This window comes from Bacillus rossius (assembly GCF_032445375.1).
Source record: "Bacillus rossius redtenbacheri isolate Brsri chromosome 4 unlocalized genomic scaffold, Brsri_v3 Brsri_v3_scf4_1, whole genome shotgun sequence".
NCBI classification, from domain to species: Eukaryota; Metazoa; Arthropoda; class Insecta; order Phasmatodea; family Bacillidae; genus Bacillus; species Bacillus rossius.
This window is the reverse complement of record NW_026962010.1, coordinates 23,450,091-23,468,748: the sequence shown is the minus strand read 5'-3', so window position 1 is coordinate 23,468,748 and position 18,658 is coordinate 23,450,091. Positions and strand designations below refer to the sequence as shown.

At 36.1% G+C, this 18,658-nt stretch overlaps 1 protein-coding gene across 1 annotated transcript in view; it reads left to right on the top strand.

Annotated features, from left to right (window-relative positions):
- Positions 1-18,658, top strand: part of LOC134541488 (sodium channel protein 60E-like) — a 219,708-nt gene that overhangs the window by 178,422 nt on the left and 22,628 nt on the right. Inside the window, exons 20-21 of the mRNA XM_063384980.1 lie at positions 11,784-11,888; positions 17,989-18,180. Of these exons, the coding sequence (XP_063241050.1) occupies positions 11,784-11,888; positions 17,989-18,180 (297 nt within the window). The remainder of the gene's footprint in view (positions 1-11,783; positions 11,889-17,988; positions 18,181-18,658) is intronic.

Below are 18,658 nucleotides of genomic sequence, written 5' to 3'. Positions count from 1 at the left end.
AGCTTTTGAAATTACATCCAGACTGCAATATTCTGGTTTTGAACAGAAAGTCAGCAATGTAAAACTGCCTATTTTTACTACATTATTAAATTTAAGGTATCTTATGTAATCCAACATCATTTTTAACATTATAAATTTGGCTTTAGTGTCTAATAAAATTTCTCTTAGTTAAAATGTTTTTGTGTTTAAAAAATTGAATTTATTTTAATTCTAATACCGTAAATATCAATAATGGTACTTAAGTAGAATACTGTTACAATACTTATATTTGTAAAAATTTTGCTACAGCAATAATTATTCTAGCGATTTTAAACTCATCACTAACAAGTAGTATATAACAGTATTTCCGGGGACTGGGTTCTGGGTGTGATGTTGGCGACGGCGATGTCTGACATCTTGGACTGTGACATAACGGCGGCCATCTTGAATAACCTTGACGATTGAATTTGTCTTAAATATTTAACTTTTGACCTTGATATTCACCTTCAAAATTTGCCACACATTTGTCAAAATTAGACCATATTTCCAATTTTTAGGAAACCAATTCCGCCATAAAATCTAAAAAAATTTAAAGTAAAAAATAACCGTTTTACAGTTTTCCATCTTCCAGTAAGTCGATGATGACATATTAGCCACCATATTGGAAATTCATATATAACATTTAAAATAGAAATTCGGAAAAACTCTAAAAATTATCAAACAAAATCACTTATTTATATAAAGATAAATTCAATTCATTTCATTACTTAGATCTTTCCTTGGTCCATACAAAAAGTAATTAATGCTCTTAAACAGTAATTTCATTAATCATATTCAATGCAAACAAGTACTCCTGCTGGCTAAATAAATATGTTACTAGATACCATAACGCCTAAACTGGAGGCTGTGTTCGTTGCACTTTGTTTTATAAAAATAGAGTTCTAAATACGAGCACATGGGTAAATTTCTCTAAACCAAGAAGCCAGGACATGAACATTGTCAGTAATATATAACAAGCGAATCCAAACTGCGAGGCCTTCTTGGACGATATCTGATAGATCTTTCAAACAAATATGACATATTTCCAGCAGACAAGACAAAAAATATAAAATCTTCAGTCATGGCTATAGACTTGACTACGCACATATAACTAAAAGGACACACATTTTGGTAAAACAATCAAATCATTTAGGGTAAAATTCATCATAGGGATATGATCTCGTCACATATATACGATCTCATAAAAGAGATACGATCTCGCCAAAGGTATACGATCTCACCAAAGGTATATGTTCTGATCACAGGGATACGATTTCATCACAAGGGTTCAACCTCATAACAGGAATACGATCCATCGCATAATATGATAGGATACGATCGGTGGGATATGACTGGTAGGATACGATAGGATACTGCGAAACCTTAGTCTTATTTCGAAAACATATTTAGGGAAATAAAACAATAATTTTTGAAATCCAAATATAAGGTAAAACAAGCCATTAGTGTAAGCAGCGCGCATTTCATAGTTCACAGAGTATGGAGGCTACTTCTTTGATATGCGAGTGGTTTCCTCCATGAACCGATGCCACCAAGTCCCAGATGATAGACCAATATGATAGGATCTTCCCATGTTTGTAACCAATCTTTTATGCTGCTGCTTCCATCTTCCATTCATGTTTATTATATTAAGAATCACCTAGTCTTCCGTTTTAACACCAGCTTCAAATTCACAATTGTCATCGTCCCAGTGACAGTCATAAGCTTGATCAGAATAATTTAGTTTTCTGTAAAGTGGTTGCTGCTGGCATGGTTTCCAGTTATATTATTTAATCCTTCAGCCCATGTAACAGAAATTCCACCAAAGAATTCTGTAAGAAGATTAAATCCTTCTTGACTTATCTGAAGAAACTTGTCATAATTTTCTCCCTGAAGTACGATAACTTGTTTCTGTTTCTGTTTCTCATTACATTTCTATGCAGACAATACTGATTGTTTATTCAAACTCCACAAACATTCGGTTCAAGCACTGTCTTTTTCTCAGTACACGAATAAAGCGTACCTTCACAGTTATGATTTGATATTTTTAAAATTAACTCTTTGTCCCAACTTAAAGCCGCAATTATCGCAACGTAACATTTCCCACAAAGGATTCTTTGTACAATTGCCTTTCTCATGACGTCTAGCATTGATGGTTTTAGTAAACGAAATGCCACAGTACCGAAAAATATACCGACGATTACAATACTGCTTTTTGAACTACACCGACTGTTCTTTATGTTTCATCAAAATTTTCTTCTTAAGTAAAAAAAAAAAAAAGATTCACTCTGGAGTAGTGTAGGATAGCCGGTCCGGCGCCTGGGTTCTGGGTGTGGATTGCGATTGTCGGTCCACCATATTGGATTGTGTCGTCACGGCGGCCATCTTGGATGGTTTTGAACTTTACCTTTGACCTTGACCTTGACACAGACGGCCATTTTGGATCCGCCATCTTGGATCCGCATTTTGTATGACGTCATTGTGTGTTCAAGAAAATTCCGGCGTTGTGTTTTCCGCCATTATGAATGATGACATCACCGTTGCAAAGTTCGTTACGCCCGCAATCTTTAAATTTTTTATTTATTATCCGATTTTAATAATTTTTTTTATAATTTATAAAAAAATTCACTTAATAAAATTTTAATAAATTTTTTATAAAAAATATACTTTTACGACACGGAGTTCGCAGTCCTCGGTTCGAACCCGGTGAGGAAAAAAATAAATTAAAATGGCGACAGGCTCCTTCCTCAATGGTGGCTGCAGGCAGACTGACTCCCACCACTTTTTTTCAAAAGCATATATATCGTCACCTAGTATGACGTCATGTCCGCCATCTTGTCTTAGATGATGGAAGCCATCATCATTGTATCGTCGGCGAGAGTGCGCTGATGACATGTTAGTTTAATTCTTACCCGCTACAGTGCAGTAATCATTTATTGGTGGGACACCCGCCATCTTGAAATTAGGGCGCCATCTTGAAAATCCGTAATTATTTAGCTAGAAATTCGGGAAAAGTTCCAAAATTCATTAAATAAATCACACATTAATCAACATATTGATTCGATCCGCTCCTGTCCTCGGTTCGATACCCGATCGATGTAATAATGTTTAATTTTATGTAAAAAATTATAATTTCAATAAACCATGTTTAACATTCTTAAAGAGACTTTAAATTCTCTACTACCATCATCCCATCAAACATCAAGACCAACATATTGTAAATACGTAATTTTAATGCTAGAGATTCGGGAAAAAGTACAAAATTCATTAAATAAATTTGTAATCTATATACTGATTGAATAGATCGACTAAGGTCCTTGGTTCGATCCTTGGCCGATACAAAACAACTTTAATATTTTCAAAATGTACCACTAAAGCGACAGGTTTGCGAAAGAAAAACATCACAAGTTCTGTTAAAAAAAACTTTTATTACATACATACTACACTACTAAAAGTACAAAAAAAAAATACACAGTCAAATCACTAAATTCTTGTGGATTTCTCGATTCAAACAGTCTTCTAAATGGACGAAGTAAGTCTTTTACATGTTCGTAAATGTCTATTCAGTTTATCTGTTCGACATATTGGTACACCACAATTTTCACATAAAGTCGAATTATCGACTTCATTAAAAGGACAGTGATATATTTCGTGTCGTTGTGCACTTTGAATATTTGCCAATGTTTTGTTACAAAATATACAGCTTGATTCCGATGAATGTACAGCCAGTCTATCACAATTCCTGAGGTGCCGTTTTAATATTCCATATTGTACAAACTTGCTTAAACACCTGTTGCACTGATATTTAATGCGTTCAGAGTTATTACTACTATTGTGTATTACATAATCCCGTAATTTCAAGTTTTTGATCTTCTCACAGTACGTACAGTCAGGTGAAGGAACACCACTGGATGCTCCTTCCTTCATCAATGGCACTGGAATTGTTGACAACCATTGTAACACTGCTGACATGTTAACTTCTGAAGTCGATGAGGTCTGCTCTGCAGAAGATGTTGCACGCGTCGAAATCTCCTGCTGTGCTGAGAGAGCAGGTGTAGCTGTAGACATCGTTGACATCGAGCTCTGTACTGTTGATGGTGGACCTTTAATCCAGGTTGGTGTATTTAGTGGTAATGATGCCATCGAGTTCTCAAGAATAGCTAGATACTGGTCTATTAATCAAGTCTAACTATCCGATCCGTTCATCACCGCAGTCAGAGACGGACTAAAGTTCATATCACCATGGTCTCACTTATATAGTCTCATCAGCTGGTACAACACATGAGTCAAAACAATAACCATGTTCATTATACTCGCACTTAACTTTCTCGGAGCATTTTTTATAATAATGATGTAAGCTATCGAGACGTGAAATTAGTTTATTATATTTTATACACTGAAACATTATTCTTTGGGCATTTTTCTGACAGCTGCTTCTTTCATGTCTGCGCGCATTTGTAGGTTTAGTAAAAGATGCGCCACAATATTTGCATTGACGCGCTGTACGCTCTTCATGAAATGAAGTCTGGAATGCAGATGATGAAACTTCAGCTGATGATGGAACAGCACGTATCGTTGTCTCCTCTGCAGTCGGTATCGGGATCTCCGACTCCATCATCGTTGCTGCCATCGAGGTCCCCGCTGCTGACGGTAAACAGTCTATTCCGGTCGACATAACTAAACCTCACGAAACTACCTGAAGAGAGCAAGTCCGTACTGCACCGTGGTCAGAGGTGAACTGCGTGTCCAGTCGTCTGAACCTCGCTTATATACCCGCGGCCTACTGTTATACTACATGAGTCAAAATATTTTCTGTATTTAAAATTATTATTTTTTATTAGGTACCTAAAAATAATGGAAATAAAAAAACAAGTTCAATTTTTACACATTTATTTATAAAATATACACAAATACACATTCGGTTAAGGAATCAAGCATTTTCACAAGCAAAGTCTTTAATGCCTGTGTTCCTGATCCCGTGGCCTGCGAACCAGTTGAAACCGGAGTCGATGTTACAGTGTGTGCGGCATTAAAGACTTTTCTTGTGAAAATGCTTGATTCCTTAACCTTATGTGTATTTGTGTATAGGCTATTTTATAAATAAATGTGTAAAACTTGAACTTGTGTGTGTTTTTATTTCTATTATTTTTAGGTACCTTATATAAAAAATAATTTTAAATACAGACAATATTTTGACTCATGTAGTATAACAGTAGGCCGCGGGTATATAAGCGAGGTTCAGACGACTGGACCCGCAGTTCACCTCTGACCACGTTGCAGTACGGACTTGCTCTCTTCAGGTAGTTTCGTGAGGTTTAGTTATGTCGACCTAAATAGACTGTTTACCGTCAGCAGCGGGGACCTCGATGGCAGCAGTGATGATGGAGTCGGAGATCCCGATACCGACTGCAGAGGAGACAACGATACGTGCTGTTCCATCATCAGCTGAAGTTTCATCATCTGCATTCCAGACTTCATTTCATGAAGAGCGTTCAGCGCATCAATGCAAATATTGTGGCGCATCTTTTACTAAACCTACAAATGCGCGCAGACATGAAAGAAGCAGCTGTCAGAATAATGCCCAAAGAATAATGTTTCAGTGTATAAAATATAATAAACTAATTTCACGTCTCGATAGATTACATCATTATTATAAAAAATGCTCCGAGAAAGTTAAGTGCGAGTATAATGAACATGGTTATTGTTTTGACTCATGTGTTGTACCAGCTGATGAGACTATATAAGTGAGACCATGGTGATATGAACTTTAGTCCGTCTCTGACTGCGGTGATGAACGGATCGGATAGTTAGACTTGATTAATAGACCAGTATCTAGCTATTCTTGAGAACTCGATGGCATCATTGCCACTAAATACACCAACCTGGATTGAAGGTCTACCATCAACAGTGCAGAGCTCGATGTCAACGATGTCTACAGCTGCACATGCTCTCTCAGCACAGCAGGAGATTTCGACGCGTGCAACATCTTCTGCAGAGCAGACCTCAACGGCTTCAGAAGTTAACATGTCAGCAGTGTTACAATGGTTGTCAACAATTCCAGTGCCATTGATGAAGGAAGGAGCATCCAGCGGTGTTCCATCACCTGACTGTACCTACTGTGAGAAGATAAAAAACTTGAAATTACGGGATTATGTAATACACAATAGTAGTAATAACTCTGAACGCATTAAATATCAGTGCAACAGGTGTTTAAGCAAGTTTGTACAATATGGAAGATAAAAACGGCACCTCAGGAATTGTGATAGACTGGCTGTACATTCATCGGAATCAAACTGTATATTTTGTAGCAAAACATTGGCAAATATTCAAAGTGCACAACGACACGAAATATATCACTGTCCTTTTAATGAAGTCGATAGTTCGTCTTTATGTGAAAATTGTGGTGTACCAATATGTCGAACAGATAAACTGAATAGACATTTACGAACATGTAAAAGACTTACTTCGTCCATTTAGAAGACTGTTTGAATCGAGAAATCCACAAGACTTTAGTGATTTGACTGTGTATTTTTTTTTGTACTTTTAGTAGTGTAGTAGGCCTATGTATGTAATAAAAGTTTTTTTTAACAGAACTTGTGGTGTTTTTACTATCGCAAACCTGTCGCTTTAGTGGTACTTTTTTAAAATATTAAAGTTGTTTTGTATCGGCCAAGGATCGAACCAAGGACCTTAGTCGATCTATTCAATCAGTATATAGATTACAAATTTATTTAATGAATTTTGAATTTTTTCCCGAATCTCTAGCATTAAAATTATGAATTTCCAATATGTTGTTCTTGATGTCTGATAGGATGATGGTAGTAGAGGATTTATAATCTCTTTAAGAATGTTGTACATGGTTTATTGAAATTATAATTTTTTACATAAAATTAAACATTATTGCATCGATCGGGTATCGAACCGAGGACAGGAGTGGATCGAATCAATATGTAGATTAATGTGTGATTTATTTAATGAATTTTGGAACTTTTCCTGAATTTCTAGCTAAATAATTACGGATTTTCAAGATGGCGCCCAAATTTCAAGATGGCGGGTGTCACAGCAATAAATGATTTCTGCACTCTAGCGGGTAAGAATTAAACTAACATGTCATCAGCGCACTCTCGCTGACGATACAATGATGATGGCTTCTAGCATCGAAGACAAGATGGCGGACATGACGTCATACTAGATGACGATATATATGCTTTTGAAAAAAAGTGGTGGGAGTCAGTCTGCCTGCAGCCACCATTGAGGAAGGAGCCTGTCGCCATTTTTAATTTTTTTGCCCTCACCGGTTTCGAACCGAGGACTCCGAACTCCGTGTCGTAAAAGTATATTTTTTATAAAAAATTTATTAAAATTTTATTAAGTGAATTTTTTTATAAATTATAAAAAATTTCATTAAAATCGGATAATAAATAAAAAAGTTAAAGATTGCGGGCGTAACGAACTTTGCAACGGTGACGTCATCATTCAAAATGGCGGAAAACACAACGCCGGAATTTTCTTGAACACACAATGACGTCATACAAAATGGCGGATCCAAGATGGCGGATCCCAAATGGCCGTCTGTGTCAAGGTCAAGGTCAAAGGTAAAGTTCAAAACCATCCAAGATGGCCGCCGTGACGACACAATCCAATATGGTGGACCGACAATCGCAATCCACACCCAGAACCCAGGCGCCGGATCGGCTATCCTACACTACTCTCTGGGTCGAACACTCTCACTTTCGAATTTATTTTGTCAATTTCATCGCCCATACATGTATGTATTTAAATATTTTGTCAGCGGAAGTTAATTTATCTCGTAAAAGAAACTTGTTGCAAGTAGTTCCTATTCCAGCCAACTGATGACACCACGTGTTGTGTTTGGGAAATATTATTTATTTTAATGTGGGATGCAGGATGCTCTCTCGCGATCGCAAGTGAAGGAGGGCTTCACAAGCATCAATGAAAAGGAAATTCTTCTTTTAAGAAAGTAATTTTCAGCCGTCTCGAGGAATAGTATTCAGGTCAGTAATGTATCTTTTTTTTTTTTTTTTTTTGGAATTTCATATGATAAAACTATATTGTAAGTGCTGATTAAGTAAAAGGAATTCGCCAATTAAACTAAAATATGAATAAAATTGCATGTTTCATCTTGGAAAAAATACATGCAGGGATTTTTTTGTTAGGAATAACCAGAAACACTCCGAAAATATCAGCAGGAATAACCATGAACGCAAGGAGAAATACAACAAAAATATTGGACAAAAATATCCTGGAACACTCGGAGAAATCAGCAGAAAACTTGACAATCCCGCTCAATGAATGCAATTAGATAGATACTTGCATATTTGATATAATTATATTCTTAGCGTAGCTATAAAAATGTTATTCTAATGCATATTTGTAACAGATAAATTCTAAGCATATTATTATGCAAGGTATACCATCTACATTAAAAATCTAAAAGCGGAATTTTCTCGACTTCTGTTTGTTTTCTCCGAGTACTCCTGATTATTTTTGCCTCATATTTTGTTGTATTTATCTGAGTGCTTTTGGTTATTCCTAGTGAGGCCACTGCTGATATTCTCAGAGTGTTTCTGGTTATTTATAAAAAAAAAAATCCCTACATGTATTTTTTTTTTTTTTTTTTTTTTTTTTTTTTTGAGATATCAATGAGACATGCAATTTTGTTCAGAATTTCGCTTACAGTGAATTCCGCTGGATGTACCAAAATATATTATAGATATCGTCCGAGAAGGCCTCGCGGTTTGGATTCGCTTGTTCTATATGCCTGACACTACACATGGTCTGGCCTGTTGGCTCGGTCTATATTGCTGACATTGAACATAACTTGGCTTCGTGGTTTGGAGGTACTTATCCTATATGCTTTAAGTTGGAACTCTATTTTTAATATAAAAGTGTGCAAGGTTCATTTTTATTCAGCCTGTAGGAGTCCTTGTTTGCAGTAAGGATAATGAATTAAATATGAGTTAGAGTGTAAAATACTTTTTGTATCGACCAAGGAACGAAACAAGTAATGAAGTTAATCGAATCAATTATCATATTAATGGGTAATTTTTGATAATTTTAGAGTTTTTTCAACATTTTAACGTTAATTATTATGAATTTCCAATATTGCTGCCAACATTTCATCATTGACTTACTGGAGGATGATAGATGAGGAATTTAAGCCGCTTTTAGGATTTATACTCGAACATGGGTTTTTTACCCATAATAAAAAAATTTGAATCTAGTAAGGATCAAACGATAAACAGGAATTGATCAAATGAATCAAAAAATTAATTAGTGTTTTTTATGGTTGTTAGAATTTTTGGGGATTTTTAATTTATTTATAAATGAATTTACAATTTGACAGCTAATATGTGATCATTAGCTTACTGGAGGCCGTTATAGAGGAATTGAAGACTCTTTTAGTACTTTCCAGGTTTTATTCAAATTAAAACATTTTATGTAAAATTATATTTTTGCTTCGATGTAGCCAAGGAAATGAATTGATCGAATTAATCAGTACACTAATAAGTGATTTTTTTAAATGAAATTTGGAATAGTTCCCGTATTTCCCGCTAAATAATTACGAATTTCCAATATGGTGAGCAATATTTGTTCATCGGCTTACTGGAGGATGTAACTAGAGGAATTTAGGCTTTTTTTGGAATTTCCAAAATATTTATTTTAATTAATATTCATAAAATAACATTTTATACCTACATCGATCAACTATCGAACCAAGAACTGTAACCGATCGAATAAATCGCTATATTTTGAGTGAATGCTTTTAAGAATTTTGGAAATTTTACCGAATTTATAGCTTTATAATTACAGATTTTCAAGATGGGAGCCAAGACGGCCAACCATATGGTGGATGCTACGAGGGTAGGTGATTGGTACTCTAGCGGGTATAAATTAAAATAATAATGGTGGAGGCACCCCCTAACAGATAGTACTTTGTGACACTAGTGCTCCAGGTATCGAGTTCTGTAAGCAAGATGGCGGCAGTGCACTTGGGCAGATGACGCGTGTACTATGTGAAATTAGCGCTCCTGGCTGCAAGTACTGAAAATAAAGATGGCTGTCTCCAGGAGACGAAAACAAGATGACGACTATGATGTCATAGTCCCAGATAGCGGCCTCCAGCAGACTAAAATAAAATAGTGGCTTTGATGTCATAATCCAAGATGGCAGCCTACAGCAGACGAAAATAATATGGCTACTGTGATATCATAATCACAGATGGGGCTCTCCAAAAGAAAAAAAAAGTTGTAAATTGTCTTTTTTGGCATTTCGAATTACAAATTTTTGAATTTTTTAAAGGTTTTATCCTTTGAAACCGGAATTTTTGAATTTTTTAAAAATAATTTATATTATTTGCCGTTTTTTATTCATAAAAAACTGGAATTTAAGGCGAAATTTGGTGAAATTTGAGTCATTTTTAGGCAATTTGTTTGGCAAAGTTTGAAGGTCAAGGCAAGGGTCATAGTCAAAGTTATCCAAGATGGCCGCCGTGGTGACACAGTCCAAGAAGGTGGACATCGCTGCCACCACTACACCCAGAACCTAGTTCTTGTAAATACTGTCATAACAGTTTACAAATTATGCTTGATGTTAGGTTTTTGGTAGTTTATGAATATTATGATTATAGTAGATGGTAATTTAAGTTTTTTATATTAAGTTTCCCAAATGCTTATAAGACACATTAATTATAATTGAAGACAATATTTTTCCATATTGGTATTAGTGTTTTGCTATAATTTGAACTGAACCCGAAACATTCCTGGACTTATCTTCACCTAACTTGTTAAGTATCATGCACAGGAATAATTATATTTTTTACCTTTTCTGAAAATTTTGTATTTTTATGTAAATGTATTACTAAATTTCTTTTTTTTCTGCTGCAATAATTAAATTTTCCTTTATGATTAAACCTTACATAAATTATTGATCTTGCGGATTTGCCATAGTTGACAAAAACCGTATACAAGTCACAATCCCTTCCTAATATAAATATTTAAGGAACTTGACATCTGCAACAAAATATATTCAAGATGAACCTTGACTCCCATTTGCCCTTATTTAGCATCATCTATGTAATAAAATTGAAGAAAAAACATAAAAACTATTCAAAACTGTTGACTGGCATTACTAGTATTTATAATTGACAAAATTAAGTAACTATGATTACAATTAATGAACTAATATACCTACAATTTTGAATAATTGTTAACAATTTAAAATTAAGTGTTAGAACACAAAAATTTAATTTCATATATTATCGGTGAAAAACAAGTAATACGATAAAAATTTATTTTTAACTTTTAAGATTGTGAGATTTTAGTTTAAATCAATTATCTTATTGGTCATAGGAAAAACATCCATGGATATGAATAAAATGTGACTATGAAATTCATTTATATTAAAGATATATTGATTTATTCTTTATTTTATTGAGTAAAACAAACATATTTTTATTTTCTGGTCATTTTTTAAAGGTTCGTATAGTCATGGTTTAATCCGCAATGATAATGCTTAGAAAAAGGGCTGTCTATCTAAAATATTTAGTCACTTACCCCAGAATATAAGTTAGTTGCTTGTTTAACCTTACAAAGATCTTACAATTACATTATTATATAATTTAATAGTTTTATTAACACAGAAGAATTGACATTTATTATTAGATGATGTCCAAACCAATGAGTAGACAAACATCTTATCAATCTGAATACAATTTGTTTGCATAAATATTGATTTTTTTTTTTCAGGAAGTAGCCCATAGGATGGAATGCCTTGAGTTGAACTACACTTGGGTGAATTCCAAAATATCATTTGATAATGTTGGAAACGCATATCTTGCATTATTTCAAGTGGTAAGTAGTTATATTTTAAGGCTTCTCTTTCGTTTCAATTTCCTTATATGTAACCAATTTATTGGAAATATTAAAACTATACAGTTTAATTTTAAAATAATATTACTTTTGAAACATTATTTATTAAATATAAATATAAATGTTTATTCTTAATACCAACAAGTTTATGAATAGTTACAAAATGCTGTATTTATTAACAACTTAGTATTTGTAACAGACATATTAGTAAAAAAATAAACTTTTGAAAAACCTGCAATTCAACCGAGCAATGCAAAGCTTCCTATGGAACTACTGGCAGCAGTACCTGGCGTTGCCCAGACTGAACACAGGATGATATATTATTGTCGACGAGTTACAGCAAAATGAATAGCGCTTTATGACAGTGAGGTTGAAATTGAGAAATTACATGAATTACTGTTTGCATATCTATGACCTATGATTTTCTGTTTACCCTTGGGAATCGGTTGAACAGTTTAGAAGTTGATGCGCTGCAGCGCCATCTAGCGGTGAATTACTTAATATGGATAAAATGAAAAACTTATCCACGACAAAACACTTCGATATGCCACCTTTCATGGTGATCGGTCAAACGGTGTCGGGTTTTATCAACGTCGTATATACTAATATACATCTTCATCTAAATTATATCTGAACCCGACAGAATTTGTCCTGACAGTGTTTATTTATTTACATATATATAGTTAAAATGGATGGTTTGCGTATAATCTAAAATATATAAAGCGTTTAGAATGGTATTCCATTTAAACTCACTCACCAAATACTTACCAGAGTCACAAGTACTATTTGTTGTTATTGAGGATTGAGGACAGTATAAATCACAATATACCAATTTTCATGGCGATTTGTTGAACGGGATGTAAATGTATGCGCTGCCGCGCTATCTAGTGGCGAGTTATAGCAGAATGGATAGTGTGTAAATATTCTCAGCGTTTAAATACCTATATATACAATTTTTCATGGCGCTCGGTTGAATGGAATAGAAGTTTAGGCGCAGCTTCGCCATCGAGTGCAGAGTTATAGCTAAATGGATGTCGTGAAAATATTCTCCGTGTTCAAATATCTATGTAAACCAAATTTCGGTTGAACGTTGTGGTTGTTGATGCACTGCAGCGCTATATAATTGCAAGTTATAGCAAAATGGATATCGCAAAAATAATATTCTCCGTGTTCAAATATCTATGTAGACCAATTTCCATGGCGATCGATTGAACAGTTTATAAGTTGATGCGCTGCAGCGCCATCTAGCGACGAATTACAATAAAAAATATTATAAAATAAAAATCTTCATCATGAATAAACACTTCGATGTGCCAACTTTCGCGGCGATCGATCAAACAGTGTCGGAGTTTATCGACGTCATATATACAAACCAACATCCTATTTTATATATATATATATATATATACACTAGCGACCCGCCCCGACTTCGCACGGGTGCAATGCTGATACTTAATATACTACAGAATGTATCTATATACAACATATATAAAAATAGTATATATAGTGTATTTAAGGTACTTAATTGGATAAAGATTAATGCTGTATTGTTTAAAATCGCTTCGTAAATAAGCCATTATTTCTCGTAAAAAGTAAAAGGATAAAAATGGTTATTGTGGGTTATCCCTAAGAGATATACATATACCATCGCGGACTTTTTTGTAGACCTTTTTAAGGTGTACAATACTGTAGTACATTAATTTTATCCATCTCGTAGGGTTCAGCCAGCGTTTGCAATGTAGGCGCAAAAAATGTGTTTATTTACTACATCACATTAGAAACCTCTAAAATTATCAGTGTTTCTCTACTATATTATGCATGTATTATACATAAAAACCTTCCCCTTGAATCAATCTATCTATTAAGAAAAACCGCATCAACATCTGTTGCGTAGTTTTAAAGATCTAAGCATACATAGGGATAGACAGACAAACAGCGAGAAGCTACTTTATATATATACATACACATGCACGAAAAACTTTGTATCCTTTTTTAAGCAAATTGTTCTCAGAGGATTGAGAGATTTTGCATAGTTAATGTTCATAAAGAGAAGGAGTGCAGAAAGATTAAATTTATAATTAATGTTACGACCTATGTGGGGAGAACTGAGTTCGTAAGGGTTGGCTAAAGTAATTTTGATACAGTTTTATTAATTACTAATAATTATATTTATAATAAATAATTGTACTTAAAAAGGTCCGATCACAAATCACTCTCACTTAAAAATGTTTATTCTCAAGTCACTCAATGACTATCAGGTTCCACAGTTAACACTCCGCACTTGAGCTAGGCTCGACAGTGGTTCATCCCTTACCTCGTGCTTGTCCACACACAATCTTGCGCCACTCAGTCACTACACTCTCACGATCTAGTCAAACTCCACGTCACGCCACTCTCAGGGGGGAGGGTCTCTCTCACCCTTTCTTCACCGATGTCGCACTTCCTTTCCCTCGTGGAACTCTCGGAACTCTCGGAATTAAGTAACTGTTGCGGGACTCGCTCGGAACTGCCGCGGAGTACGGTGTCGCCCTTTGATACTAGTAGGTCGTCTTTCCAGAACCGATGAGAGCAGCTGTGACGAGTCACGTTATCCCGGGCCGAACCGACGCCCGAAAAGTCCAGAAAGGTTGTGCCCATTCGTGCCACTCCACGCGGTGGCTCGCGGAATTCCCCAGGCCGCTCAGCGATAGATAACAGCGCCGAGGGATGACGATTTGCGGGGTGCGGAGGGAGAGGTGGTAGCGACGACCATTGTAATCCGGCGAGGCACGCATGGCATGCCATATGTCAGTGGTCAGCACGTGACATGACGCGTTACGACTGTGTCCTGGCAGGGCCGCCAGCCAGCTCAAGACCTGGCGCATGTCGCGATCCTGTCTATGTTATACGAATGGAGTACCTACATATATCATTTCAAAATACATGATGTTATTTTTATCACAGATCTTGTCCGACGACTGCTGAATATGGTCGCTCACTATGTTATGCGCAATTATATTTTTAATTTAGTTTACGAAAACAATTTAATTAACAATGCAATGACAACACAAAGCGTGAAATCTCTCTTGATTGAAACGCAATAATACTTTCGTTCGGTCATTCATTGCATTGAAAGATTATTGTTAGAGCATTGAAAATCAAAATTAAGAAATTTGTATGCTCATTAAAGTAAATCGTGATTTAGATCTAAATCATTACAACTATGCAATTCAAACTTATGTAGCATTTATATTTAGTACACCTTCTGAACGAATTATGATTTCATTTTCAGAAGTTAATGGTAACATTAAAACATATCTGTTTGGAATTTATTTATTAATAGATCCTTAGCGTATTCATTACGTTTTACAAATGGTAGTACTGGGTAGCATATCAATATATCTCATAATGTAAAAACTACACCCAATTCAAGAGCGCCCAGAAATAAATTAACCATGCTTCAGTATGCAGCATATCAACTTGCAATTAGAGAGATTTTAGCTTGTTGCACTATTCACAAAATTTATTCTGCAGTGAATAGTTGATATGTATGCGAGAATAGAGGGTACAAGTTTACATTTCATTCGAAAAAAAATAAACAATTCTTAGGTCTGAAGTTTACAACTATTTAACACATTATTTAGAATCATGCCCTATTGCCATACATAAAGTTGGCCGTAGAGTGAAATACATACATCTGTTGTTAGAAGAAATTTTTGGTCTAATTTCAACAACTGGACGGCTATAGTATATGAAGATACGTGAGTTTACCTAATAATACGAAAAGTTTACTTTTTTTAATTCATGAATGTTTATTATCTTAATCTATTAAATAAAAATGTGAAGACCATTTATTATTAAATATTTCACTGTTGGAATTATTTATAACACAAAATTTTTAAATCTTTTTTACTGTGAATTATAATAACGCCTTCGCGTTATCGGTTGACACGTAAATGCGTAAACCAAACAATTGACAGCCATGTGTTTGGTTGTTTGTTTATGTAAAAGTTTGTTCACAGAAGCTTAAGGTGACAAGAAGCTCCTAACCAACGGGGAGCCAACTTAGTGCCGGGTGCTAGCATCGAACCCACGAACCTCGGCCCATAAGCTTGACGTGTTAGCCAAAACGGCCAGCAAGGACCCAAACGAAATGTGGCGCGGTCTTTGGAGGAGCAGTGTACAGCTGTGTGATCACTTTATTACATTGATGTATACACATGACCAGAAGTGCAACATACAGGCTGGCTGTGTTGCAGGCCATGGAGTAAGGAATTTTCAAAGATGGCTTGCAATGACATAGTAAAAGTTACTTTTTACTTCACAGTCGCCACTTTGCCACGCCTAAAACATTGCGGAAATTGTTATAAGTATACTTGAAAGTGGTTAATAAATAGAAAATTTCAGTAGTTGTTGTTTAACAGAGTCACGATCATTTAAAAAAGCCTTCAAAACTTTCCCCACAACGTAAATAATGTATTTGAACCAAAGTTTTGATGTTTCCGAAACACAACGCAGAATAAACCGTGGCTCCACACAGTGTCCTGGTAGTAACAAGCCCTGTTTCAAGGAACCTTCGAGGGTTGGTTGTAGGTAAAAACCGACGCAGTGTCCGTGTAGTGACGCAAGCCCAGCAGTAGGCAACCTTCGAGGCCTGTATATTGGTGATGGATGATGCGGGGTCCATGTAGTGATGCAATTACTTTTTAATGTGACCTTCGAGGGTTGCATGGAGGTGATGGCGGATGAAATGTCTCGGCAGTGACACATGCCCTGTTCCAGAAGTTCTTCGAAAGCTGTATGGAGGTGATCATGTACACACAGTGTCTGTGTAATAATGTAAATTATGTGGTAGGTGGCCTTTGAAGACTGGCTGGAGATAATAATGTACGCAGTGTCCGTGTGATAAAACAATCCCTTTTGCAACTACCTTCGACATTGGATGAAGCTAATGGCGGATTCATTTACCATGTAGTAACGCAAGCCCTCTAGCTGGCGAATGTCGTGGGCTGGATTGAGGTGATAATGGATGCAGTGTCCATGTGGTAATGCAAGCCCTGTTATAGGTGACCTCCAGGGCTAGATGATGGTAATATCAGATGCAATGTCCCCATAGTTATCAAAGTACTTTCGCAGGCAACCTTCAAAAACTGTATGGAAGTGATAATACGCAGTGACCATGTAGTGACTAAAGACCTGTAGCAAACGACCATCGAGGATTTTATGTAGTTAATGGCAGACACAATGTCTGTGTAGTGTTGCAATCTGTTGAGCAGTCAACCTTAAAGGCCTGTATGGAGGTGATGGCTATCCAAGTGTCTGCGTAGTGATGAAGGTCCTGTGGATGGTGACTTCCAAGTCTGGGTGGAGGAGATAATAGATGCAGTGTCCGATTAGTGACACAAGACCCTTTACAGATGACCTACGAGGGCTGGAATGATATATTAGTGAACACGGTGTACATTTAGTGATGCAAGCCCAATGGAGTTTATAATGGCATAAGTGTATGTGTAATAACACAAGACGTTTTGCAGGCAACCTATCGAGTTCTGGATGGAGATTATAATGGATGCTGTGTCCTTTTAATGACAAAAGACTTCTTGAATGCGATCTTTGAGTGCTAGATTTAGATAATAGTGTACAGTGTCCATTAAGTGATGCAAGTCCAGTCGCAGGCAACCTTTGAGTACTTGATTGAGGTGTTAATGGATGCAATGCATGTTTAGTGACACAAGACTTATGCAGGTGAACTTCAAGGACTGGATGAAGGTGATGGTGGATGCAGTATCTGTGTAGTGACACAACACCTTTCACATGCGAACTCCTTCGAGAACTGGATGGAGGTGATGGAGGATGCAGAATCCATTTAGTAATGCAAGCCCAGTGGCAGGCAACCTTCGAGAACTGGATGGAGGTGATAATGGAAGCAGTGTCCGTGTAGTGACTTAAGACCTTTTGCAGGCCACATTCGATAACTGTATGGAGGTGATAGCAGACGAGGTGTTCATTTATTGGTGCAAGTCCAGTGGCAGGCTACCATTTCAGACTGGATGGGGTGGTAATGGATGCAGTTTCCGCGTTGTGACGCAACCCCCTGTTGCAGGCTACGTTCGAGGGCTGGATGGAGGTGATGGCGGATGCAGTGGACGCACGAGGCGTCGACCTTCAACCTCAACGGGAGGCGAACCTCTATGCCTACCTCTACTTTGTCATATTCATTGTGTGCGGCTCCTTCTTTACGCTCAACCTCTTCATTGGTGTAATCATCGACAACTTCAACATGCTCAAGAAGAAGGTGAGCATGGACCGAGGTGGCGCACTTGTGTTTAGCAAAGAACATTTGGGGTTATACTACCAGTCTGGCCATCCTGATTAGGGTATAACCAAGTGTCCCAGAAGTCAATCTGGGCGAATTATTCTATACTATAGGCCACAATATATGTTACTATATCAGTATTGCTGGTCTTGTCATTCTGTATTATCGTCTGTAGCAATTTTGCTGTCTACGAAAGTTCAAAAACAAATAAGGTGGGTATAATGGTGCCTTGTATCCAAGTGGATATCTGTGCAAACAATGTGTTAGGAAAACCAACTGCATTATCCGTCTGGAGGCATGTTGATTTCTGCAGTTTATTAGTAAGTTGAAAAATACTTTACTGTTTCGATAATACAAAACTTATAGCATCAAATATTTACTAATTACATATAACACATTCACGAAGTTCCAAGTTAACTTAGTTTTCTTCGATTTAATGTTTATTTTGCAAGTTTCG